General features: G+C 44.9%; 2 protein-coding genes across 2 annotated transcripts; one reads left to right on the top strand and one right to left on the bottom strand.

Moving 5' to 3' along the window:
• Nucleotides 1-8,690: 8,690 nt before the first annotated feature.
• LOC109749828 (diacylglycerol kinase 1) lies at nt 8,691-15,615 on the top strand. Its single transcript, XM_020308766.4, has 13 exons — nt 8,691-9,645; nt 11,038-11,248; nt 11,364-11,486; nt 11,605-11,733; nt 12,074-12,159; nt 12,250-12,373; nt 12,882-12,930; nt 13,279-13,361; nt 13,464-13,531; nt 13,721-13,795; nt 14,691-14,778; nt 14,896-15,015; nt 15,153-15,615. Exons 2-13 carry the CDS (start codon nt 11,051-11,053, stop codon nt 15,474-15,476), a joined length of 1,467 nt encoding a protein of 488 aa, XP_020164355.1. The 5' UTR covers nt 8,691-9,645; nt 11,038-11,050; the 3' UTR covers nt 15,477-15,615.
• A 771-nt stretch (nt 15,616-16,386) lies between these two features.
• On the bottom strand, nt 16,387-20,137 carry LOC109749829 (uncharacterized). The gene is made up of 4 exons (XM_020308768.4): nt 17,787-20,137; nt 17,109-17,336; nt 16,850-16,980; nt 16,387-16,710 (listed from the first exon to the last, which is right to left on the bottom strand). The coding sequence occupies exon 1, from the start codon at nt 19,987-19,989 to the stop codon at nt 17,980-17,982; it is 2,010 nt and encodes a 669-aa protein (XP_020164357.1). The 5' UTR covers nt 19,990-20,137; the 3' UTR covers nt 16,387-16,710; nt 16,850-16,980; nt 17,109-17,336; nt 17,787-17,979.
• Between the last annotated feature and the right edge of the window lie 7,694 nt (nt 20,138-27,831).

Genomic DNA, 27,831 nt, shown 5'->3' with positions numbered 1-27,831 from the left:
CTACGAACTATGAAGAAGCGATGGTGAGCCCAGATTCCGCAAAATGGCTTGAGGCCATGAAATCTGAGATGAGATCCATGTATGAGAACAAAGTGTGGACTTTGGTTGACTTGCCCGATGATCGGCAAGCAATTGAGAATAAATGGATTTTTAAGAGGAAGACGGACGCTGATAGTAGTGTTACTATCTACAAAGCTAGAATTGTCGAAAAAAGGTTTTCGACAAGTTCAAAGTGTTGACTACGATGAGAGTTTCTCACTCGTATCTATGCTTAAGTCTGTCCGAATCATGTTAGCAATTGCCGCATTTTATGAAATCTGGCAAAGGGATAAACAAAACTGCATTCCTTGATGGATTTATTAAAGAAGAGTTGTATATGATACAGCCAGAAGGTTTTGTCAATCCTAAAGGTGCTAACAAAATATGCAAGCTCCAGCGATCCATCTATGGACTGGTGCAAGCATCTCGGAGTTGGAATATACACTTTGATAAGTTGATCAAAGAATATAGTGTTATACAGACTTGCGGTGAAGCCTGTATTTACAAGAAAGTGAGTGGGAGCACTACAGCATTTCTGATAAGTATATGTGAATGACATATTGTTGATCGGAAATAATGTAGAATTATTCTGCAAAGCATAAAGGAGCGTTTGAAAGAAGTTTTTCAAAGAAAGACCTCGGTGAAGCAGCTTACATATTGAGCATCAAGATCTATAGAGATAGATCAAGATGCTTGATAAGTTTTTTCAATGAGTACATACCTTAACAAGATTTTGAAGTAGTTCAAAATAGAACAGTCAAAGAAAGAGTTCTTGCCTGTGTTACAAGGTGTGAAATTGAGTAAGACTCAAAGCCCGACCACGGCAGAAGATAGAAAGAGAATGAAAGTCATTCCCTATGCCTTGGCCATAGGTTCTATAAAGTATGCCATGCTGTGTACCAGATCTATTGTATACCCTACACTAATTTTGGCAAGGGAGTACAATAGTGATCTAGGAGTAGATCACTGGACAGCGGTCAAAATTATCCTTAGTGGAATAAGGATACGTTTCTCGATTATGGAAGTGACAAAAGGTTCGTCGTAAAGGGTTACGTCGATGCAAGTTTTGACACTAAATATAGATGACTCTAAGTCTCGGTCTAGATATATATTGAAAGTGTGAGCAATTAGCTAGAGTAGCTCCGTGCAGAGCATTGTAGACATAGAAATTTGCAAAATACTTACGGATCTGAATGTGACAGACCCGTTGACTAAAATTATCTCATAATCAAAACATGATCACACCTTAGTACTCTTTGGGTGTTAATCACATAAGCGATGTGAACTAGATTATTGACTCTAGTAAACCCTTTGAGTGTTGGTCACATAGAGATGTGAACTATGGGTGTTAATCACATGGTGATGTGAATTATTGATGTTAAATCACATGGCGATGTGAACTAGATTATTGACTCTAGTGCAAGTGGGAGACTGAAGGAAATATGCCCTAGAGGCAATAATAAAGTATTATTTATTTCCTTATATCATGATAAATGTTTATTATTCATGCTAGAATTGTATTAACCGGAAACATAATACATGTGTGAATACATAGACAAACAGAGTGTCACTAGTATGCCTCTACTTGACTAGCTCGTTAATCAAAGATGGTTATGTTTCCTAGCCATAGACATAAGTTGTCATTTGATTAACGAGATCACCTCATTAGGAGAATGACGTGATTGACTTGACCCATTCCGTTAGCTTAGCACTCGATCGTTTAGTATGTTGCTATTGCTTTCTTCATGACTTATACATGTTCCTCTGACTATGAGATTATGCAACTCCCGTTTACCGGAGGAACACTTTGTGTGCTACCAAACGTCACAACGTAAATGGGTGATTATAAAGGTGCTCTACAGGTGTCTCCAAAGGTACTTGTTGGGTTGGCGTATTTTGAGATTAGGATTTGTCACTCCGATTGTCGGAGAGGTATCTCTAGGCCCACTCAGTAATGCACATCACTATAAGCCTTGCAAGCATTGTGACTAATAAGTTAGTTGCAGGATGATGTGTTACGGAACGAGTAAAGAGACTTGCCGGTAACGAGATTGAACTAGGTATCGAGATACCGACGATCGAATCTCGGGCAAGTAACATACTGATGACAAAGGGAACAACGTATGTTGTTATGCGGTCTGACCGATAAAGATCTTCGTAGAATATGTGGGAGCCAATATGGGCATCCAGGTCCCGCTATTGGTTATTGACCGGAGACGTGTCTCGGTCATGTCTACATAGTTCTCGAACCCGTAGGGTCCGCACGCTTAAAGTTACGATGACAGTTTTATTATGAGTTTATGTATGTTGATGTACCGAAGGAGTTCGGAGTCGCGTATGAGATCGGGGACATGACGAGGAGTCTCAAAATGGTCGAGACGTAAAGATCGATATATTGGACGACTATATTCGGACTTTGGAAAGGTTTCGAGTGATTCGGGTATTTTTCGGAGTACCGGAGAGTTACGGGAATACGTATTGGGCCTTATTGGGCCATACGGGAAAGAAGAAAAAGGGCCTCAAGGGTGGCCGCACCCCTCCCCTTGGTCTGGTCCGAATTGGACTAGGGAAGGGGGGCGCCCCCTTCCTTCCTTCTCTTTTTCCCTTCCTCTTTTCCTATTCCATATGGGAGGTGGAATCCTACTAGGACTAGGGAGTCCTAGTAGGACTCCACACTTGGTGCGCCCCCTCCTAGGGCCGGCCTCCTCCTCCCTTGCTCCTTTATATACGGGGGCAGGGGGGCACCCCAGAGACACAACAATTGATCCTTGAGATCTCTTAGCCGTGTGCGGTGCCCCCCTCCACCATATTACACCTCGATAATACCGTTGCGGAGCTTAGGCGAAGCCCTGCGTCGGTGGAACATCATCATCGTCACCACGCCGTCGTGCTGACGAAACTCTCCCTCAACACTCGGCTGGATCGGAGTTCGAGGGACGTCATCGAGCTGAACGTGTGTAGAACTCGAAGGTGCCGTGCGTTCGGTACTTGATCGGTCGGATCGTGAAGACGTACGACTACATCAACCGCGTTGTGATAACGCTTCCGCTTTCGGTCTACGAGGGTACGTGGACAACACTCTCCCCTCTCGTTGCTATGCATCACCATGATCTTGCGTGTGCGTAGGAATTTTTTTGAAATTACTACGTTCCCCAACAAGATGGAGTAGTTTTCAATGGTGAACATCACTATGTTGATCATATCTACTATATGATTCACGCTCGACCTTTCGATCTCAGTGTTTCGAGGCCATATCTGCATATGCTAGGCTCGTCAAGTTTAACCCGAGTATTCTGCGTGTGCAAAACTGGCTTGCACCCGTTGTATGTGAACGTAGAGCTTATCACACCCGATCATCACGTGGTGTCTCGGCACGACGAACTGTAGCAACGGTGCATACTCAGGAAGAACACTTATACCTTAAAATTTAGTGAGAGATCATCTTATAATGCTACCGCCGTACTAAGCAAAATAAGATGCATAAAGGATAAACATCAAATGCAATCAATATAAGTGATATGATATGGCCATCATCATCTTGTGCCTTTGATCTCCATCTCCAAAGCACCTTCATGATCACCATCGTCACCGGCTTGACACCTTGATCTCCATCGAAGCATCGTTGTCGTCTCGCCAACTATTGCTTCTACGACTATCGCTACCGCTTAGTAATAAAGTAAAGCAATTACATGGCGATTGCATTTCATACAATAAAGAGACAACCATTTGGCTCATGCCAGTTGCCGATAACTGTTACAAAACATGATCATCTCATACAACAATTTATATATCATCACGTCTTGACCATATCACACCACAGCAAGCCCTGCAAAAACAAGTTAGACGTCATCTACTTTGTTGTTGCAAATTTTACGTGGCTACTACGGGCTTAGCAAGAACCGTTCTTACCTACGCATCAAAACCAGAATGATTTTTCGTCAAGTGTGCTGTTTTAACCTTCAACAAGGACCGGGCGTAGTCACACTTGATTCAACTAAAGCTAGAGAAACAGACACCCACTAGCCACCTGTGTGCAAAGCACGGCGGTAGAACCAGTCTCATGAACGCGGTCATGTAATGTCGGTCTGGGCTGCTTCATCCAACAATACCGTTGAATCAAAGTATGACATGCTGGTAAGCAGTATGACTATTATCGCCCACAACTCTTTGTGTTCTACTCATGCATATAACATCTACGCATACCTTCGTGATCTGCACACGTTCAGCTTGGTGACGTCCCTCTAACTCTAGATCCAGCTGAGACCGAGGGAGAGTTTCCTCAGCACGACGGCGTGGTGATAGTGATGATGAAGTTACCGACGCAGGGCTTCGCCTAAGCACTACGACAATATGACCGAGGTTGAAAACTGTGGAGGGGGGCACCGCACATGGCTAAGAGATCAACTTGTGTGTCTATGGGGTGCCCCCTCCCCCCTATATAAAGGAGGGTAGGAGGGGGCCGGCCGGCCACAAGGGGCGCGCCCAAGGGGGGGAATCCTACTCCTACTAGGAGTAGGTTCCCCCTTTCCTAGTCCAACAAGGAGGGGAAGGAAGGAGGAAGGGGAGAGAAGGAAGGAGGGGGGCGCGCGCCACCTCCTGGCCGGCCCTCTCTCCTCTAAGGCCCATGGTGGCCCACTAACTTCCCGGGGGGTTCCGGTAAGCCTCCCGCACTCCAGTTTTATCCGAAACTATCCTGAACACTTCCGATGTCCGAATAACATGGTCCAATATATCAATCTTTATGTCTCGACCATTTCGAGACTCCTCGTCATGTTCGTGATCACATCCGGGACTCCGAACAACCTTCGGTACATCAAATCACATAAACGCATAATACGAATCGTCATCGAACGTTAAGCGTGCGGACCCTACGGGTTCGTGAACTATGTAGACATGACCGGGACACATCTCCGGTCAATAACCAAGAGCGGAACCTGGATGCTCATATTGGCTCCTACATATTCTATGAAGATCGTTATCGGTCAAACCGCATAACAACATACGTTGTTCCCTTTGTCATCGGTATGTTACTTGCCCGAGATTCGATCGTCGGTATCATCATACCTAGTTCAATCTTGTTACCGGCAAGTCTCTTTACTCGTTCCATAGTGCATCATCCCACAACTAACTCATTAGTCACATTGCTTGCAAGGCTTATAGTGATGTGCATTACCGAGAGGGCCCAGAGATACCTCTCCGACAATCGGAGTGACAAATCCTAATCTCGATCTATGCCAACTCAACAAACACCATCGGAGACACCTGTAGAGCATCTTTATAATCACCCAGTTACGTTGTGACGTTTGATAGCACACTAAGTGTTCCTCCGATATTCAGGAGTTGCATAATCTCATAGTCATAGAAACATGTATAAGTCATGAAGAAAGCAATAGCAATAAACTAAACGATCATAGAGCTAAGCTAACGGATGGGTCTTGTCCATCACATCATTCTCTAATGATGTGATCCCGTTCATCAAATGACAACTCATGTCTATGGCTAGGAAAATTAACCATCTTTGATTAACGAGCTAGTCTAGTAGAGGCATACTAGGGACACTCTGTTTGTCTATGTATTCACACATGTACTAAGTTTCCGGTTAATACAATTCTAGCATGAATAATAAACGTCTATCATGATATAAGGAAATATAAATAACAACTTTATTATTGCCTCTAGGACATATTTCCTTCACGTGGCGTGCCTCCGGCCCTTCCTCTTGGCCGACCCCCTTGCCCGTTGTTCGGGCGTCAGCGCCTTCTTTGGCTTGGGCGCGACGGTGGTCTTGCGCGGGGCACGAGGCTTGCCTATGCCGCAGGGGGCAGTCGTCATGCCGGACGAGGCGAGGGAGGCGAGGCCGGCGGCGGCGTCAAGGTCGAGTTCGTCGTCCATGGCGGGTGTGGGGCGGGAGCGCGTGCGGGGGCGGGAGGGTTTTGGGGAAACCGGGGGGGAAATGGTGGTGCCTGCCACCGACCGGCGGGCCCGGGGGGAGGAGTAGGCGCGCGCACGTCCGTCTCGTGTCCGCGCCGATGCAAATCCGACTCAAAAATGGACCGGGAATGGGTCAGCATGCGGACGCCAAGCGAACGCGCGTCCGTTTGGGTCGGCGCGTTGGGCCGCCTTTTGTGTCCGCGCCGACCCAAATGGACGGCGGCGGACGAAATGGGTCGCCCCATTGGAGTTGCTCTAAAAGCCACTAAAATTTCGTCGGAACTAGCTGATCCCTTAAAATTAGCGAAGTAAAACTAAATTTGCACAATCCGCAAAGAAAAACCTAAATTTGCACCGAATTTAGCCGAAAGTTGATGCATTTAAACATAAAGTTGAACATATAAAGTCCTCGCAACCGAACATTAAACATAAATTAGACTAGAACTAAATTTAAACTAAATTCAGCCGCGGTGGAGGTCGAGCCAGTCCTTTCAGGTGAGGCCACCTCGGTGTGAGCTGGGTCCGGGCCGGTGCCGTCATCGTTGGGGAAGATGCTCCGCCAGTCCTCAACGTCGATGTCCTCCTCGCCGCCCTCGTCGTTGGAGATGACGATAACTTCACCGTCAATGACGGCGAATATCGCCCGCTCCGCCTCCACGAGCTCCGGGTACTGCCGACGGAGCTTATCCATGTAGGCCTCGGCGGCGGCCTCGGTCTCGAGGCGCTTCCTCGCCTCCCGGTCCTCCCACTCCATCCGAGTGCTCACCACCCCCGCTCTGGCGGGACGAGGTGGACAGAAGCCATGTCAAAGGGGAAGTTGAGCCTCACCTCGCGGGAGTGGAACTGTACCTGCCACCGGTCGTATTCCATGGCCGCGAGCTCGGCCGTGTGGAACGAGCCGACCCATTTCCGCTTGTGGGTCTCGCGGTCGGTGATTTCCGCCACCCATGTCCACGACCGTTGTTGGATGCCGAGGAAGGTCTTCGTCGGTCGCCGCGGCAGAGGGAGATCCGGCAAATCCTCAAATCGGAGGAGGGGCGCAGCGACGGGTGGATCGCCCGAGCGGCGGTGGCTCGAGGAAGCAGCTGCAGACGTGGCAGCGCGGATCCGCGCTGCGGATCGACGGAGGGGACCGGCGGCCACCGTGTCCGGCCATCGGGAGGAGAGGGGGCGAGGGACGTGCCGGCGGCGGGGCAAACTTTTACTCAGCCACCGTGAGCCGGAGTAAATATAAGGAGATGAATAGGGACAGAGTAAATATTTTACCAACGATGCTACACTTACGGACGGCCTGCCCACGGAAAACATCTACGCGCGGAGGGGGAGCCAGTTGATTGGCGCTGAACTTTTCACTTTGCGTGAACTTCGGCTCACATTGCTCTCTCATTCTGCCACTTCAGCGCGTAGCAAGCTTTCCATGAAAGGCGGCCGTAAGTGTTATAAGGGATCGGCTAGGTGCGGTTTAGAGGATAAAAAACTCAAATTTACTCCCTTACGACCGGATAAGGGATCGGTTAGAAATGTGCTGATCTGTGGAGCCTGAGCCGTAGTTGCCGGCAAACAGCCCAGATCTTCTACTGTAAAGAGAAAGTATTGTAGACATGCATCGTAGAGATGCGTTGTTCTTCGGTTCCTGTAGACATGCACTGTAGACAGGTGTTGCGGTGTGACCAGTCGACGGATGGATGTGGTACTGTGTTGGATGGCAAAACAAGTTTGAATTGTGTTGTCAGGACGGATGCGGGCGATTTAAGAGTCCATATTGGATATGCCCTAGTTGACTGAAAAATGCTGATCACTTGTATTCAGTACACAATGCTATTTGTATAACGCAAACAGGCTGAAAAAAAAGCTTTTTTGTATTCTTAACTAACTGTTCGTAGTGTTAATTGACTGAAAAATGCTGCAGTAGTATTTGTATTTCCTAATGACTTTGAAAAACTGATTTTTGTTTCGGCTGTGCTCTGGATGGACCGTGCATCAAGTGTGGGGTGCTTGTACTTTGGATGGCTGCTATCCGTTGGATGGTGTTTGAGTAGTTGCAGTGTGATCTCTGTCCGGTGGTGTGGTGTGATGCGCCGATGCAACTGCCCGACGTCGAAAGCGCCCAAAGTTCGCCCCCGCGATTAGACGTCGGTCGGTCGCTCGTCGGCGCTCAGGTCCTTTCTTCCTGGACCCAAGCGTCGTCACGTCGTCGCTGCATGTTCCCTGAGGTTTCTTTTCCGGACCGATGCGCTGCTCCGAGCTGCTCCTTTCTCCCTTGCGATTTCATTTCACAATAAGATGGATAGCAGCCTGCGCGGTGACAGTTTCCTAATGCTCATCTTTTACAGGTCTGATATTCGTCATTTCGACTTAGCAGGACACGGAAGCTTCTCGAATCTGGACCGGGTTTTGAGCATGCAAGTTTGGTGCGGTGCGCGCGGGCTAGCTTTTTTTGGAGGGAAACCGAGAGCGCACCCTTGGAATGTTGAGACGTCGAAGAATACCCACCATACGCCCGGATGGGCAAGAATGTTGAACGTCAACCACAGACCCGCACGCAGCAGCCAGCGGGCTGAATACAGGACCCTCACCTCACCTCACCCTGGTCACGTGGTGGAATGGAGCTACCGGCGGCGTATGTGGAGAGAATATAGATAGGATCCTGACTGATCACGTGGTGGCGGAGCTGGAGCTGCCGGCAAAGACCTGCTAGGCTGCCATGCCAAGATTCTGATGCCCTGGGCGAGGCATGCGACATTGCCCCGCTGCTCTGACCTGGCCGGCCCGATCAACGACGCACCCACCACGCCGCCGCCGCCGGCCGCTCGCAGAGGAAAAGCACGAGGACCCAGGGAGCGTGCACACGGCCGCGCGTGCCCGTGCCGGACCGCAGCCCCTCCCCTCAAGAATCGGAGCGGCCGCGCGAGACCGCTGCCCGCCGCTGGACGGGAGCGGGATTCCCTTTCCTCCCCCCACACGGAACGGGAACGGGATCCCTTCCAGCTCCGGCCACGGCTTCCCCGGGAAGACGCCATGGGCACCACCATCAGAGCTCAAACAAACAAATCCACCAGATAAGATGAGATGGGCAGGCAGAGAAAGAGAAAGAGAAAGAGAGATTCCATCCACGAATCACCCACCCCCGCCCCCGACGAAAGTACCAAACCAACTCCCATTGGGCCAGGCAGGCAGGCACGCATGGAACTGCAACACGCGTAGAGGCGACCGAGCGTGTTGTGTTGTGTCACCGTGACCGTGGGACTGAGCCTGCCTGATGAGGCCGGGAGCTACCGACTAGCTTCCCTTTGATTTGGCCCCACCCCACCCCTTTGGCTGGACCCGCCCGCGGCGGGGGTCCCGTAAATAGAAGCCACGCGTCGGGGCCCCTCTCGTGCCGCTTTATAACACGCGCCCAGCCCCCCGCGGAATCCCAATTTCAACCAAATCAATTCCCCCCCTTCCTTCCACCCTCCCTCCTCGGGAGCTCGCCGCACCGCCGCTCCTCCTCCTCGCTGCTGGGAGGGCAGGGGAGGCGAGGGCAGGGGAGGGGAGGAATCATATATTCCTCCTCCGGCCGACGCTCCTGGTGGCATCCGACGTTCATTCCACACCGCCACGCCCAGCACATCCCTTCTTTCTTTTGGTGCCGTCCACTGCAACTCCTTCAAGCGATTCGCCTTCTTCGCGCAGGTGAGAGACAGAGTGATAGAGGCTCCTCCGGTTATTAATTGATCTTGCGTCGTTGTGTTCATGTGGAATTTGCTTGCTCGGTTTGCTTTCCTGGTATGATACCAAGCGGGAATTTCGGGGTTCCCAGGATTCGGCCGGGTAAACGCGCCTCTCTTTTTTTCGAAAGGGTCTTTTAATGCCTTGTTATTAGTACCAGAATCGGAATGCAGCGCTATTCCTTCATCTGCATGCGTTCTGTTGCTTGGTTATTACGTAGTATTTCCGTATCCACTGATTTAATTAGCATGAGCAATGTCTTGCTAAATGAAATTAGTGCACCATCGCTATAGCGGATTTTAAGGAGGGTTGCGCTATTTTGTCGTAGCACGCTATTTTTTTCCCTTGCTAACAACCAGCGTTTCTTGTTTCTTCTGTCCATGATACGTCACTGAATTCGATTTGCAGCTCCAACGTGTCCTCCGTGCTTCCAGTTTTGTTCCTTTTCCCCTTTCGAATTATAAGGGGCTCACCGCCCCGCCCCCCCCCCCCCCCCCCCCCCCCCCCCCCCAATTACATTTGCATGACACTGATAACACACACAAATCCCAGTTTTGAGACGGTTCAGGCAAATTATACATCCCTTCAGTTTATAGGTTTCTTTGTTTGCTGACACGATAGGGATTGAATCATGGGTTATACTGCTTTAACTATGGATCTTCACAGTTTTTCAACGTATCGAGATCTTTGATTTGTTTTTACTGTCCAAATTTACTACTAATATTTAGCACCACTCTGTTTTGTAACTTCAAATCGCCGCGTGAAACTTGCGTCAGTTTTACAGTTTTCCATTTAGGCAGTATACGAATGATGATTTGGGACCATTGATGGCTCGTTTGCTTCGATTATTCCAGATCGTCAATTGTACGGTGACATTAATTGATACGTAATGAACACTGCAATGATTCGTTCCAAGGATGACAGTGACCCCTCGTCTATCTCCTTCACTGGAACGGCCATGTCCTTATCATATCGAAATTGAAGTGCTTACCTGATATAAGCGACATCCAACCAGCTGAAACTACACAAGTTTTGCCGAATCTCTGTCATCATACAGTAGTTATATGAAATTATCACCTTCAAACCATTTATTTGAATACAATGGGTGTGCGTGCATGACCTTACCAAGACAGAAGTGCACCCGTGATATTTAAAGTTCATTTTTAGTTGTGCCGAGCAAATGAACGCAGTGCAGCGGCTGTTTCAGCAAAATATATGCCCAATTTAAATCTGAAAGTTACTTATAAAATTTGACCCGCACAACCACAAGTGGGGCAGGGGGCTAGTTATTACATTGCCATGCAAATGATGCGTGGTCCTATATACCCTTGTAATGATGATGCATTAACATTGCAGGTAGCAAGCTCAAATGGAGAACAGTTTCGAGAAAAATAACATGCTGAAAGAATTCTACATTCCGACCTATATTTTCATGCCAGAGTCCTCGGTGGAGCAAGTTTCTCACATACCCAGCTGTCCAGTGATTGTTTTCATCAACACCCGAAGTGGTGGCCAACTTGGACATAATTTACTTATCACATACCGCAAGCTTCTCAATCATGCTCAGGTACATATTTTCAAGTTTACAAGATGTACTTATTCATTATTACAGTACCCATGCATTTTTACCGCCAGAGATAAATATATTGATTTTGGGCAAGTTCTAAATTTCTGAATTGCAGGTGTTTGATCTACTTGATGAAACTCCAGACAAAGTCTTACACAAACTCTACAACAACGTGGAAAGGCTCAAGCGTGATGGGGATACTCTTGCTTCTGAAATCCATAGGAGGTTGAGGCTAATAGTGAGTGCAGATAGACATTGCTCTCCAAATATCCTGCTAATGTTTTGACCATCATATTTTCGTGTTCGTTGTTTGAACAGGCTGAACTTACATATTATTATCATGGAAATTTAATTAGGTTGCTGGAGGCGATGGAACAGCCGGTTGGTTGCTTGGAGTTGTATCTGATCTCAAGCTAGTTCATCCACCTCCCGTTGCTACAGTTCCCCTGGGAACTGGAAATAACCTGCCATATTCTTTTGGATGGGTATGTACATCGGAAGTAGTTAACTGAAACAATCTTGTTCCTGATAGATCTTCTTATACTACCGCAGCGTGTTATACTTGCTGTGCGTAAACGAAATTTACCATCTTTGGTAAAAAAAAAGTGTGTTGTCATCTTCAACTTAAGTAGTTGATGTTAGTGCCATAGATCCGTGGCATTTTCCATTTTCAACTTAGATAAACAATCTTTCTTCTGGTGGGCATTAAGGCACTCCTCGTTAACTTGCATTTTGTGATGTCATCTATATGTGTTAGTTGCTATACGGTACAATACTTTAAATGATGTGCTGTCAATTCAATAGTAGCGCGAAATTGATTTGCAGGGCAAGAGAAATCCTGGCACAGATCGTGAGTCTGTCATATCCTTCCTAAAGTTGGTAAAAGAAGCAAGAGAGATAAACATTGATAGGTCGGTTTCTTTTCTACAGTTTTCACGATACTTCTGTATGTGATCTTCATCTGGATGTTATCTAACATTGTTATTACTACACTGTTTCAGCTGGCATACTGTCATGAGAATGAAATGCCCAAAACGTTCTCCTTGCGATCCAATTGCTCCTTCTGATTTGCCGCATTCTCTGCATGCATTTCACCGTGTGCCAAAGACAGATCCAGAAGATATGGTAACTACTGTTTATGTGGATTAGTTTTATGTATAACTCACCTATTCATATTTTTGTGTTAACTTAGTTGTTGTGTTCTTCTTTTCAAATGAGTTTGTTTTCTGGTAGGCTGTTATGTATTTTCGGAAAAAAACACCATCATAACCTTCATTATACATATTTGTTGTGTGGGCGTGATAGTTTAGACAAATATCTGAAATAGTTGCTATCTAACAAAGATGACCAGAGCGTTCCTGCTGAAAGTACAACTTCTTGCTTGCGATCTGATACTTTTCTATAATAGTCGGTAGGTTTTCAAAATAATCTATACATTTTAAATCCATAGATGTGACTTAGTTACAATGTTTCTTTTGCGGATGTTAAAAAACCTCAGTTTACTTGCTCTATATGTTTCCCCATCCGTAAATAGAATTGGGAATGTCAACTATTGAAGAAGAGAAAATGAACCTTATAAATCATGTGAGTCCCATAGTATGTGCATAACCTTATTTTTTTTAATTTGTTCCAGGAATATTCTTACACATATCGTGGAGGGTTTTGGAATTATTTCAGTATGGGTGAGTTTTCTTTTTCTAAGTGTATTTTATATGTTGGTGATTGATTTTTTAATTGATTCTTGTTCTTTTACGAAATTGAGCAGAAAGAGAAGAACAAAAGTTTGTTTAGCTAAATAGCCAAAGGCTTATGTTTACTTGCTGTTTTCTGTAGACCCTTGAGGGATCATGCTTTTGGCTGCTTTTTGCATAATAAGTAGCATCAAATTGAACTGCTTTTGCCTTTCTTATTTGCTTAATTCCTGTAAGAATCTTGTTCTGTACCGGTTTCTTTAAAGGAAATCGATGAGGAGGATCGTTCTTTTTTTAGAAGATTGCCGAAAGCTGAAAGAAACTTTCATACTGTCACAGGAATGGATGCACAAGTGTCTTATGCATTTCATTCTCAGAGGAAATTGCACCCAGAGAAATTCAAGAATCAGTTGTCTAATCAGGTCAACTAAGCATCTGTGCAATTTCTTTCATTTTATTTATGCATTCATTGCTTGCTTTTAGTTTCTCTCTTGAATCCAACCTCTTTTGGATCTGTTGTGCAGAAACAGTATTTGAAGCTGGCATGCACACAAGGATGGTTCTGTGCCTCTTTAAGCCATCCAATGTCACGGTAATTACTTGTTTGGCACTAACTAGGGTATAGGATTTTTTTTAAATGTTCGTCACAAACTCAATACTTCTACATTTGAACAAATAGTCAAGGTTTCTTATTAATATTCCATTTGGCTAATAGTCAAGGTTTCTTAATGACATTGCATTCGGCTCACATCATTCTTGGATGCCTTCCAATGGATAACAGGAATATTGCTCACCTTGCAAAGGTAAAGATAATGAAGAAATCTGGAAAATGGGAAACCTTGGAAATTCCACAGAGGTAATTCTAATGTGCTTCCCTTTTTCGGTATTGAAATTGTGTGCCCATGTCAGTGTTTAGGAGAGTATGTTCTCATCTTTGATCATGGATGGAACTTTGAAGTTTCAGTTATAGCACAACTGTTTCTGTCAAAAAAAGGTGCAACATAAACGAGGCCACTTGTCTATGCTTCTTGCAAAAGTTGCGGATACTCTTGATCTAAACCATAAAATCTCTCGTCAACAGCTCACAATGTACTTGGATGTTCCACTTAACCACACACCTAGGGCATAGTTAATTACTAATCAACCTCATTAATTGCTTCTTGATTACAAGTTTTCTGGGTCGTGATTTGGCTATGCTCAATCCATATATTTGTTCTTTGAAGTATTTCCCAAGAAAAGAACGGAAACATTTACATTTTATATGTTCTTAGTCTATTTTTTAGCAATATATATTGCTAGAAACATGCATTGCCTATGCATAAAAATGCTATCAACCTTAATAGGCTGGAGGATTTCACTAACAAGGTTGACACATCATACTTGAATTCTACTTATATCTCTTGTAGAATCTTCCCTAATTTATTACCACGTTTCTAAATACTCGCCTTGTTTTGAACAGTCAAACCTAGAAAACTTTGACTAATCGTATTTTCCCAAGTATTTACTTTGATTATGTTAAAATACATTTTTTTTAAATGTTGTTTTACCATTCACTTCCATGACATTCCATAAATGCATTAATACAAAACAGGTGTCAACGTTTAACTTGAAAGATTGCGCAAAAGTCAAAAGCAGCGCCAAATATTTGGAAATGGATGAGTTGATTGCTCTTAACGATATGATGTCAGAATTCTTCTTCAAAATATGGGACTACTTCGTAATGTTCTGAACAAGTTTTTATGCAAATGCAGTATCCGGTCCATTGTCTGTCTCAATTTACCCAGCTTTTCTGGTGGACTGAATCCCTGGGGAACACCAAGTAAGAGGAAGCAAAGAAAAGTAAGTATAAGACATGATGTTAACATCATTCCTAGTATACCAACAATTTGTGCTGCTATTGCACTTTAAACATCTCTCTCTTAATAATACCTAAAATCTTAAATTATACTATTGCAGAGAGACTTGGTACTGCCTCCACTTGTGGATGATGGCCTTCTGGAGATTGTGGGTTTCAAAGATGCTTGGCATGGCCTTGTATTGTTATCTCCGAAAGGCCACGGCACTCGTCTTGCTCAGGTAAATAAAAAAAATACTTCTTTTATATATACCTCGGTCCTAAAATGTAAAGCTATGGACTTGTCATCAGTCGAGTGTTTACGTGTTCAGTTTAAATTAAACTACTTGATGGATACTGAAATCCCATTCCTTCCCAGGCCCATCGTGTCCGATTCAAATTTCACCGGGGTGCAACTGACCATGCCTACATGAGAATCGACGGTGAGCCCTGGAAGCAGCCTCTTCCACAGGAGGATGACGGCAAGGTTGTCGTGGAGATATCCCACGCTGGGCAGGTCAAGATGCTCGCAACCAAGGACTGTATAGCCAAAGGCATCAACGACTCCCCTATGTCAACAACCTGCACAGATTCCAGCTCCAGCGATGACTCGGACGATGACTTCACAGAGGAGCGGAGGAACTTCGGGGCCGCCTTGTCGTTCCGGTACATGAATGATGTGAAAAAAACAGTAGAAGCTTGAATCTCTAACTGGGCCCTGTACAGTTTGTCCTGCGTAGGAGATAGATCGTTGCACTGATTTTGTCGAGCAGTGGACGTTGCCCCTGTAAGATCCTTTTGCTGGCAAGGCTGTTTGTGTATGGCAAAGTTGTTGTGGCGTATGGTGCAGTGGGTTTTTACTTACTGGCAGTCATCATAAGCACTAACCGACCCAATTTCTCCGCTCCTCTGCAGTCTCTAGTAAGGTGGCAACACATAAACTAAGAAACAACAGTCATAACCCATAAAGGTATTTAACCTTATATAAACCGTAATTTGTCACGCCATTAACAAGTTTGATCATCGCATTCGATTCTAAACTAAAATGTAGGATTAGGGTGTCCTGGCTCCTGATTATATAAAAAAGGATGTCATGGCTCCTGATTATATAAAAAAAGGATGTCATGGCTCCCTGAATCCTACAATATTTACCCTACATGGCCTTTCGGAATCTATACATGAATCCGAAGAGAGAAAACACAAAGCATGAAATCTAACCTCTTGCCATGATTCCTAATAAAGGATTGGGTTTGTGAAAAGAACAGTCCATGGGAATTTTGGTGGTATCATTCATTTGGAGAAAATATCTTCTTAATAGAACTACTACAGAATTCTGTACAGGTCTTGAATCCAAAGATGCCAGATGATCACATATTCACATGGAAGAGTTGCTTGTTTATGTGCAGGCTACTGATTAGAAATACTTTTTGTCATTGCCCAGCTCTGAACCGTTGCAGACAAGCTACATAATAATCCTATAAACCACGAGATAGAAGCTCAGCAAAATGTAATGTGATGTAAGTCTATCCTGATTTCCTATTACCAGCTTGCTTGCATCTTGTTTTTCCTTCATTTAAATGGTTTTGCGGAACTAATTTTAAAACAGAGGCCAGTGAACTTACATATGATGCTTTGAACAGATGAATTAGAACCAATCAATATGCAACAAACTGAACCAAATCTTGTAGGATATACACGGTAGTTTTTAGTTTAGCCCTGCAATGCACTCATGTCACCGTAGACACTAGAGCAGTATAGGTATAACTGGTAAGTGATGAACCATCATATGACTTATGAGCCATCGAACTGCAGTTCCAACTTTGTAGCCCAAAAAAGAACATGAGGCTCACTCTGAACCTTTGCCCTTTGCTGCAGACAACGAAGGGTATAGGTGTTCGAACAACAGCCAACCTGTAAATGGTATCTCACGTCATGCCCTGCAGATGTAGAAAACAACATGAGAACCTAACACCAAACCTGAGGATAAAGCACGTGATAGATTCTGAATTTCTAATCTCAAAGGATCAAATGAGATGCTGTAAACATACATCCAGTGAAAAGAGCTAACGTGCTTACCAATATGCAATTCTTGATGATGAAATTGGTATCCGTAGATAGCCTGTTTATAGATTAAAAATAGATCCAGCTGACATTATATTTTCCTCACTTGCAGTACTCTTGACATGTGAATATTCAGTCAGGGAAACCTAGGCAGAAACATGATTCATCGAGGACCACTTAGTCCATAACTAAAACTAGATAAAAATAGATATTCAGAATGTACAAGAAAAGCATAGTTAACAAGGCCCTGGAAGGAAAGCAACTGTGCACATACCATTGCTCATGGAAGACAAACCAAAATGTTTATAAACACGGAGAAGTATAGTCAAATAATTCAACAATTTAGTCTCAAACTGCTGAAACTGAGAATTGTTTCTAAGAAACTTTATTGGCCTGTATCTTTTATTCGGCCGTTATAAGTATGAACATGCTTTTATCTTATTTGCTTGTGTTATCCTCCAGACCGTCCTTTTGATTTCCTTGGTCTTCACACTTCAAAGACCTGAAGAAGATAACTTCTGTTAGTGAGATTTCTACAACCGAAGACTACTCGAATATAAAATATTTGGAGTAACAAAGCATATGATAGTGTAAAATGGAAAGTTTTGATATCTAAAATAAACCTACTCCCTCCGTAAAGAAATATAAGAGCATTTAGATCACTAAAGTAGTGATCTAAACGCTCTTATATTTCTCTACAGAGGGAGTACATGCTAACAGGGTAATTTGAAGGTGTACAACTAATTAAGCACAAAATATGTTGGGTTCTTATTTTTGAAAGGTAGCTCAAATATATAACGAGGGAAAATAAGGTAACACATCTAGTGAACTAGGAAAGAGAAAGTTTCAAGAACATAATATATTTCTGTCTGCAATCCCGCGGTTGAAAGTCAAAACTAAGACACCTGGAAGAAAGTTACATCCTCATAATTTCTGTGTTTGTACTGCTCACCTATCCCATCTTTATGGATCACTGTAGCTTGAAGCACACACGTAAAGCGTGCCACCCGATTCCAACTTGCTGTAAATGAGGCCCATGGAGACTCAACAGAATTTAATAAGCACCAAAACCTCATGACTCAAGGCATATGCACATTTCTTTCTCACTCTTCGATAATAAGGCATATGCAGTGTGAAGCACAACCTTAGTGCTGGTCTTCAAGTAAACTCTTGCTTAGAACTCCTTTCGCGTACAACTCACTCAGTACATATCGTGCCTCCTTCAACAGACCCTCATGGGCAAGGCCTTCAATGAGTATAATGTAGGTCGGCTCGTTAGGCATGCAACCGTTAGACACCATATAAGCAAAAAAATCAATAGCCTGATCTGTTTCACATCTTTTACAGAGGGAGAACAGTATCTTGTTATACATCCCAGCTTTTGGTCTCATCCCCATATCTTGCACGGCATGAAACATCTGAATGGCTTCTTCAGTTCTATCTTCTCTTGAGAGGACATCAACGACTGAAGAGTAGGTTATCGTATCTAGGGATACTCCCTTACTGACCAAACCATGCAATAGCTCCAGCGCTTCTTCTGAGTTGCAATCCTTGGTAATCCCATCAAGTAAAGTATTAAATGTGATCAGGTTAGGGGTGCAGCCATGCTCCATCATTTGATACACAAGTTCGATTGCTTCCTCGACAAACCCTTTTTGACAGAAGAAACTCACAAGTACATTGAAAGTCACTGCATTTAGAGGGCAATCCTTCTGAATCATCTCAGCCAAGAGCTCTGCAGCAGCATCCAGCTGCTCGGTATGGCACAAGCCTGTCAACAACGTAGTGTATGTAATGGTGTTGGGCTCACATGGAAGATTGTTAAACAACTCAAGAGCACTATCAACACGCCCTTGCACACAGAAGCCATGGACAAGAGCGTTGTATGTGACAATACCCACTGAACATCCATACTCTGGCATCAGTTCAATAAGCTTGATAGCTGGCTCAATCAATCCTTTCTGGCACAAGATACATATGAATGTATTGAATGTAACCTCATTTGGGGGACAGTTCTTTCGGACCATCTCGGGCAATAGCTCCTTGGCATGCTCCCATCGTCCGGAGCGACACAAGCCCCTTAGCACAGTAGTATAGCTAATGGTATCAGGATTGCACCCATATATGCCCATGTTGTCCAAGAAGTTATAGGCATCATCCACACGACCTTGTTTACACATAGCGTTTATGACAATGTTGCACAAGGTAGTGTTGGGTGTGCATCCATGCTGTGACATTTGCTGAAGAACTTCGATTGCCCTCTCCACCATACCCCCGCGACAGAAGAATCTGACTAGCATGTCAAAGGTAACCTCATTGGGCACGCAGTTCTTCTCCACCATCTCAGCAAAGAGCACCTTGACGTCGTCCCACCGCCTAGCGGCACACAGGCCCTTGAGCACGGTGGTGTAACTGACGATGTCGGGCTGGAACCCATAGGACGACAGCCGGTTCAGGATCTCCCTGGCATCGTCGACGCGACCCTCCCTACACATGCCGTTGATGATGACATTGTAGGTGACAATGTTGGGCGTGCAGCCCTTGGCGCGCATCTCGTCGAGGACGTTCATGGCCTCCCCGAAGCCGCTGCTCTTGCAGACGGCCTCGAGGAGGACGGTGTAGGTGACGACGCTGGGCTGGCAGCCGCGCTGGAGCATATCGTCGAGCAGGGCGAGCGCGTCGCCGATCCTGCCGCGGTCGCAGAGGCCCCGGATGATGGGCGTGTAGGTGTAGGCGTCGGGCGGGACGGGCATTTCGGCGATGAGGCGGCGCGCGGCGTCGAGGCGGCCGTAGCGGCAGTATCCCGCGACGAGGGTGTTGTAGGCGAAGACGTCGACCGGGGCGCCGGAGGCCTCGGCGGTGCGGAGGACGCGCGCGGCGTCGGAGGTGCGGCCGCGGCGGCAGAGGTTGCGGATGAGCTTGGTGCAGAGGTAGACGTCGGGCGCCTCGCCGCGGGAGGTGGAGGTCTCGACGAGGCGCGCGGCCTCGGCGAGGTCGTCGCGCGCGATGAGGCGGCGGAGGCGGGAGCTGGCGGGGGCCGCGGAGGCGGGGCTCGGGGCCTCGGGCCTGGCGGAGGCGGCGGCGACGCGAGAGTGGTGGTGGAGGTGGCGGGGCTTGGAGAGGGCGTGCGGAAACGAGGGGAGCAGCGTGGCCATGGCCGGGTGGTGGTGGTGGTGGTGGCGGTGGCGGTGGCGGTAGCGTCGCGGCGTCGCGGTCGCGGACGTGTGGTGTGGGGGGCATCGCCTCGATCGGAGTTCGGGGTGGGAGGGAGATTGGGCGGGACCGGATGAGATGAGCCTGCCGTCTGATACGATTGGAGCGGTAAATCTGCGTACCTCACCCGTTGACTGAGGCCAACTCCACCACCGCGCGAGACGTCCGCTTTGTCCGGATTTTATTCGTTTAGGTAGGGCAATGGGTCGTGTTCGGACAGTTTCTGGGATGCGGTGACCGTGAGTCCAAGCACAGACGCATATCGCATCCTGTCCGCATATCATTTTCTTTGCAAGCCCTTAACTTTTTTCTTCATCCATTTTTTGATACATGGGAATACATCACCAAATTTTAACTAGACAAGTAAGTAAAAAACAAGAACTACAAGAATACATTTTAGAAGATGTCCAACTTTCATAACTGCTCCTGTAAGTTAGATTAGTGCCTTCTCGATGCATTCATTGTTGATCTATGGAGGAGCCGTCTCCATCTTGCGTGTTTCTTTCTTCTTCATCGAGCCTAAATAAGTAGAGGTTGCTTCCTCGCATCTAGTCTCGTGTCTAGCCTCTAATCTAGCAACAAGTGCACTTGTCTCATCTACAGCCTCTATGCTAGCTAAAAGTGCACGAGCATCTACTAAATTGCGCTCTATCAATATATCGATGTACTCTTCTTCTCAATACCAAAACTTGCATCCATTCTACATAACAAAATTTGAAGTGAGCACAACTAGTCAAATCTAGAGCATAACCCGAAGCTAAAAAGAGCACATACCCCATCGTTTAAGCACTTAATGAACACCCATCCGGGATGTTCCGGCGTTGTAGACACGCGGCGCACGACCTTCTGTGGGCAGTGGTCGCACTTAATGAGCGGCAACGGGCGCCGACGAGCTTTTGGGCTAGCACCGAGCCCGGTCGCCCGCCATTCGTGTATCTGCCGGTGGACCACCGACGGTGTAGATCCGAGCGGCTAGAGGAGGAGCCACTGCCTGCATGTGGCCTTGCGGCCCTGCCAGGGCCTTCCGGCCCGGTGCCCGGCCAGTCCATGGCGCGGCGCGGCCTCCCACAGCCGGGCGAGCTCAAGACCGACCGGATCCGCCCCAAATCCGGCCGGCGGGTGCGCAAATCAGGTGGCCGTGGTTGGGTAGCTCGCGGGCGCCGAGGGGAAGGGGCTGGGCGAGCGCGCGTCCGAGCTGCACAGCTACAATGGCAGCGGCGGCGGCGTTGAGGAAAGAGTGGGGAAGAGTGAAGAAGAATGGAGGGTGTGCGGCCGGAGGAAGGGAGGGGCCGGATAGAAAAAGACGCCCCTATGCCACCGACGGGCGGGCCAGAGAAGGACACGCGCAGACGGCCCGCGCGTCCGCATGCTGTCCGTTTCACCCCAAAAGTTGGGGATGGGTCGAAAGCGGATAGAAAACGAACAAAAATCCATTTGCGCCCGCGCGCTGTGCCGTCTGATTTGTCCGTTTATCTGTTTTACCCCAAACGGACCAGGACGAACAGGATGAGGTCGGGCGGTGAAGTTGGCCCTCATGCTCACGCCTCACCCGTTGGCTCGATCCGATTTTGTCTATGGTTGTTGGTGACTCAGTCCTCGAACTCACAAGTCGTGCACCGGTGGTCTAAGACCATCTCCGGCCCTTTTCCTAAAATCCTTTAATTTATCCTCAAAAAATCCTTTAATTTCTAAAACAAAATCGTTTGAAGAATTAAGCTCAGCTAACCCTTCCCTCGAACATATAATCTCTCAAATATATAACGGAAATTCAACCGATTAATTTTCTTGTGTTATCTGCCGTCTCGCACATGAAACATCTGTCTTTGTGAAAACTCATCCGGTATTGCAACATGGCCGCAATATGGGCCTTGTTGCAAAGGATGAGGTGTTGGAAACTGTCAGCGTCGACCTCGACCGCCTCGGTTGTGTATCATGCGTCATTCATGGACCCACACACCATTTCCATTATTTTTAGAAATATCTCATCTCACATGTTACTGACCTTTTCTCGTCTTTCTTCCTCCTCTCTCTCTCACATCTTATCACTGATATGATATGCTAACTGCCACAACAACAAAGGAACGACGTACGCCATTACAGCCCGCCAACCTACCAATGCTGCAAGTCCAGAGCCACGATGCTGCTGCCACAAGGAGAGGGGGTAAGGTGGCTATCGGCTGCTTTAAGGCCATAAGAAAATGTTCATGTTGATTGATAATGACAGAAATTGTAGTAACAAAAGCATTCAAAATTAGAAAAAAAAACTAAATCCTCATGGATGCACCGGTTTGGCCTAGTCTGTCACACTCCTCTTAATTGTTTTTTGGGACCATGGATAAATGACTCTAACTTCTTGTAGCAGCCTAGCACGGATATATGAGGCATCCATGCCAGGTTTGAATGACTCCGGACACTGTTTGTACTTTGCGACACGTCCGACTATTTATCTACCCCTTTTCATCGAGAAGACTTTAGAAAATGCAAAACTTTTCAAAAATTCAAACAACTTGACATGATGGCCCCTGTGCAACGGAGAATGTTCGCGTACCCGAACACTCTCCGTTGACCATGGTATTTTTTCTGGAGTCTCAGGACTGATCTCAACTTTTGCAATCTCAAGACTGGAACACTCTCCATTTTAGACATCCATTCCTGGTTTGAACGACTTTCGACACCGTTTTTTAAATGGCCCTAACTTTTGCAAGCAAGTGGGCATGCCCCCATGGTAGGCATCCATGACAGGTTTGAACGATTTCCGAGACTGTTTGCAAGTTGCGACACGTCCGGACATTTATTAACCTTTTTTGACCGAGAATACTCTAGAAAATGCAAAATGTCGAAAACCAAAACAACTTGATATGATGCCTTGAATTGGTCATACAAGCCAATGAAAAAATTAGGGTCATTTGACGGATGTAGAGAAATAACGTGCTCTCAAACGGAGCCTTTCTGGCCTACCCGGACACAAATGTTGCCTGAAATATGTTCGTAAATTCGAAAAAAATGTTCGAGTTGTCAAACTCTGTTCAGAATTCGACGATTGTTCACAAATCCAAAAAATGTCCGCTTTTGCAAATTTTGTACAACGTTTTAAAAATGTCTCTATTTTCAAAATTTATTCACTATTCAAAAGATGTACCTTTTAAAAAAATCTACAAATTTGAATTTTTTTGGGGAGTTTCAAATAATCTTTGTGCTTTCGAAATTTGTTTGGAATTTCAGAAACGTTCTAGTTTTCAATTTTTTCTACACAAATACAAAAACAATTCGGGGAAATTTAAAAATGGTTTAATTTTTTTGGTTCTTATTTTTCAGTTTTGTTTTGAAATTGCACATTTGTTAGTGTTTAAAAAAAACAGTTGAAAAAATTCAAAAAGTGTTTGTGTTCGATCTTTTTGCTCTTTTTTATAAAAATGTTTGTGTTTGACATTTCGAGCAATTTTGAAAGATACAAACATGTTTTTTGAATTTTTGGCTATGTAAATATTTGTATTTTATGAAGAAAATTTGAAAAGGCGAACATTTTTTAAATTTTAAACAAAATTTTAAATGCGCGAGCATTTTTTGAAGAAGAAGTGGAAAAGGAAAAACAAAAAATGAAAAAGAAACAAAAAACAGGAATAAGAAAAAGAAATAGTGGGAAAAGACCAATTCGCTATAGTAAACAGGTCGTTGAGGGTAATTCTTGTAGTACATGTTTCCTAGTTCGACACTGAATCTTATCAGCTCATGTAGCTAGCGACGAGCGATAGTTACATTGTTTGATTCCTCACGCTGCCATTCATTTTTGGTGAACTTTTCTTTGTTTTCGCGTGCAACAATGGGCCAGCTTGGGTCGTGCGGCCTCCTATTTGACGCTTCTCCCCAAACCTACGACGTATACATTCCGGCGGACGACCCATCATACATAGAAAGTGGCTATAATTTGTCAAAGTTCTATATTACCCTTTATACGTTTAGAGGGGGATGGGAGTTTGTACCGAAGCGGGCCTCAGTTAGTAATGGCATTTTTGTGGGGCTGACTTAAGCCTGCTAGAGTTCCTAGAGGGCAATTCTAAAAAAAAAAAGAGTTCCTAGAGGGCTGTGTGAGTGTGAAGAAGGACACTGGCGCTTGAAAAAAAACAGTTGCAAAAAAGTACTCCCTTCATTCCTAAATATAGGTCTTTCTAGAGATTTCAACAATTGACTACATACGGAGCAAACTGAGTGAATCTATACTCTAAAATATGTCTATATGCATCCGTATATGGTTGTCCATAGTGGCGGAGCCAGGAAAAATTAGGAGCCACGGCGGACTACAAACTGTCTAAAAGAACCGGCTAAGTGCAACCGAATAATTGGATACGAATTATACAACTATAAGGCACTAAACTGGAGACTGATAAATTCGGAATAGTTTCAAAGTCAAACAATCGATATTGTATTGTTCATACACATAATTTTAATAAAAACTAAAATTAAATACGACAACTAATATCTCAATAAATGATAGTACTCGCAAAAAATACTTGATATCCAAATGTCCGATCAAGCACCCAAAAAGAAACCCTGCAATTGGAAAATGTAAGAATTAGTAGTCTATAGTGGAGTTGTAAAAGCGTATTCACATGGGAAATGAAACATACCAACTAATGATGCCTCGGTAAAATCCCTTTTCGAGCCTTCATGGCCTGAAACCTTCGAGTGATAACTTCATCATCGAGTGATTTAAATATTTCACGTTCAGTGTAGCATATCATCAAGTGACTAAACCAACCATCATTGATCGTGCTGCGCAGTTTAGACTTGATATTTTTCATTGCCGAGAAAGCTCTCTCAACAGATGCCGTGGACACCGGCAGTAGCAAAGCTAACTCAATGAGCTTGTAAACCAATGGAAAGACCAAATGTTTCTCTGTTTCAACCATTTTTGTAGCTAAACTTTCAACATCTTTGCAAGTAGAAAATGCAGCATGATTTCTCAAATGAAGAACAAAAGTCTCAAGTTGGTCCCTCAATATTGTACGATCACTATTTGAGAAATCGGCACTATATATTTCAGCAAGCCGAGAAAGCTTCTGTACATCAAACTTGGAGAAAGAATTCTTGGGATCAAGACACAAGAAACATGCAATTACCTCTTGGTTTGAGTCACTGAAGCGATGATTCATCTCAACACATATTTTGTTAATAACGACATAGAAAATCTCAGCCCGATAATAATGAAGATTAGTGATAGTCCTTCCCTCTAGCCTCGAGCGACCTCGAACTGGTATTCATCATCCATATTTGGCACTGGAATACCTTTGGAATTGCAGAATTGTTTGACCTCATCAAAAATACTCTCCCAACCACTATCTCTCATGGTAGGCAACCGGAGTTTAACATCATGAATTAATTCCAAGGCAAGCACAATATTTGTATCCCTTCTTTGCAAAAGTTGTGAGAGCTCATTTGTTATACCAAACAACTTTAGCATAAACTTCAAAACGAGAGCAAATTTGAAGCACTCCATTTTTTCTATGCAACCCGCAGCATGGCTCGGATTACGCCCATTTGCATCAACCGTGCTAAGAACTTTTATTACAGAGGCCCACATTTGGTCCAAGCGAAGCAAAGTTTTATGATGTGAACCCCATCTAGTATCTCCAGGTCTAGCAAGACTAGTCTGTTGATTCAAGCCTCTTCATGTAGATATCTCACCCCTCTCAAGCCTTTCCAAAATATCATTGTGAGATTCTTCCACCAACACTCCCATCTTCTTGCAAGATGAAGTTGTTGTGGTCACAATCAATGATATGTACTCAAAAAAATCATGAATATATGAGCAAGAAGAACTAGCAACAGCGACCACAACCAACTGTAATCTATGGGCAAAGCAATGGACGTAGAAAGCATGAGGGTTTTCGTCGAGAATTTTTCTTTGCAAACCGTTAAATTCACCTCTCATGTTTGAAGCACCTCATATCCTTGCCCTCGTAGCCTTGAAATTGATAATTTGTAATGATCAAGAAGCTTTACAAGAGCTAACTTCAGTGACTCGGATGTAGTATCTTTGATGTGGTGCAGACATAGAAATCATTCCACAACCTTCCCTTCATTCACATACTGCTACCTCTTGAGCACTGCGTTGGTTTTCCCTTGAAGAGGAAAGGGTGATGCAGCAAAGTAGCGTAAGTATTTCCCTCAGTTTTTGAGAACCAAGGTATCAATCCAGTAGGAGGCTACACACGAGTCCCTCGCACCTACACAAACAAATAAATCCTCGCAACCAACGCGATAAGGGGTTGTCAATCCCTACACGGTCACTTACGAGAGTGAGATCTGATAGATATGATAAGATAATATTTTTGGTATTTTTGTGATAAAGATGCAAAGTAAAATAAAAGCAAAATAAAAGGCAACGGAAATAGCTAAGCATTGGAAGATTAATATGATGGAAAATAGAACCGGGGGCCATAGGTTTCACTAGTGGCTTCTCTCGAGAGCATAAGTATTTACGGTGGGTGAACAAATTATTGTTGAGCAATTGACAGAATTGAGCATAGTTATGAGAATATCTAGGCATGATCATGTATATAGGCATCACGTCCGAGACAAGTAGACCGTCTCCCGCCTGCATCTACTACTATTACTCCACACATCGACCGCTATCCAACATGCATCTAGAGTATTAAGTTCATAAGAACAGAGTAATGCTTTAAGCAATATGACATGATGTAGAGGGATAAACTCATGCAATATGATATAAACCCCATCTTGATATCCTCGATGGCAACAATACAATACGTGCCTTGCTGCCCCTACTGTCAATCTTGATCATAAACCCACAATTCATCGGTCTCAACAAACACACCGCAAAAGAAGATTACATCGAATAGATCTCCACAAGAGAGGGGGAGAACATTTTATTAAGATCCAAAAAGAGAGAGGAAGCCATCTAGCTAATAACTATGGACCCAAAGGTCTTAGGTAAACTACTCACACTTCATCGGAGAGGCTATGGTGTTGATGTAGAAGCCCTCCGTGATCGATGCCCCCTCCGGCGGAGCTCCGGAACAGGCCCCAAGATGGGATCTCACGGGTACAAAAGGTTGCGGCGGTGGAATTAGGTTTTTGGCTCCGTATCTGGTAGTTTGGGGGTACGTAGGTGTATATAGGAGGAAGGAGTACGTCGGTGGAGCAACGTGGGACCCATGAGGGTGGAGGGCGCGCCCAGGGGGTAGGCGTGCCCCTACCTCGTGGCTTCCTGGTAGCTTTCTTGACGTAGGGTCCAAGTCCTCTGGATCTCGTTCGTTCCGAAAATCACGTTCCCGATTAATAGATTAGTCCTAAAAATAATATAAAAGTGTATAATAAAGCCCAATAATGTCCAAAATAGAAGATAATATAGCATGGAGCAATCAAAAATTATAGATACGTTGGAGACGTATCAAGCATCCCCAAGCTTAATTCATGCTCGTCCTCGAGTAGGTAAATGATAAAAACAGAATTTTTGATGCGGAATGCTACTTGGCATAATTTCAATGTAATTCTTCTTAATTGTGGTATGAATATTCAGATCCGAAGGATTCAAGATAAAATTTCAATATTGACATAAAAATAATAATACTTCAAGCATACTAACTAAGCAATATAGGAGGTTCAAAATAACATGGCCAAAGAAAGTTCATCCCTACAAAATAACATGTCCTCTCAAAATAACATGGCCAAAGAAACTTCATCCCTACAAAATCATATAGTTTAGTCATGCTCCATTTTCGTCACACAAGAATGCTCTCATCATGCAGAACCCCGATGACAAG

The sequence above is a fragment of the Aegilops tauschii genome, chromosome 3, assembly GCF_002575655.3.
Source record: "Aegilops tauschii subsp. strangulata cultivar AL8/78 chromosome 3, Aet v6.0, whole genome shotgun sequence".
In the NCBI taxonomy this organism is placed as follows: domain Eukaryota; kingdom Viridiplantae; phylum Streptophyta; class Magnoliopsida; order Poales; family Poaceae; genus Aegilops; species Aegilops tauschii.
Note: the sequence above shows the minus strand (reverse complement) of the source record. Positions and strands in the feature narration are given on the sequence as shown.

Bases quoted from the DNA above. Each gene is read 5' to 3' on its own strand.
- LOC109749828 (XM_020308766.4), top strand. From the start codon at position 11,051: ATGGAGAACAGTTTCGAGAAAAATAACATGCTGAAAGAATTCTACATT. The intron at 12,160-12,249 runs GTCGGTTTCTTT...ACACTGTTTCAG, and splicing joins AGAGAGATAAACATTGATAG to CTGGCATACTGTCATGAGAA. The intron at 12,374-12,881 runs GTAACTACTGTT...AATTTGTTCCAG, and splicing joins AGACAGATCCAGAAGATATG to GAATATTCTTACACATATCG.
- LOC109749829 (XM_020308768.4), bottom strand. From the start codon at position 19,989: ATGGCCACGCTGCTCCCCTCGTTTCCGCACGCCCTCTCCAAGCCCCGC.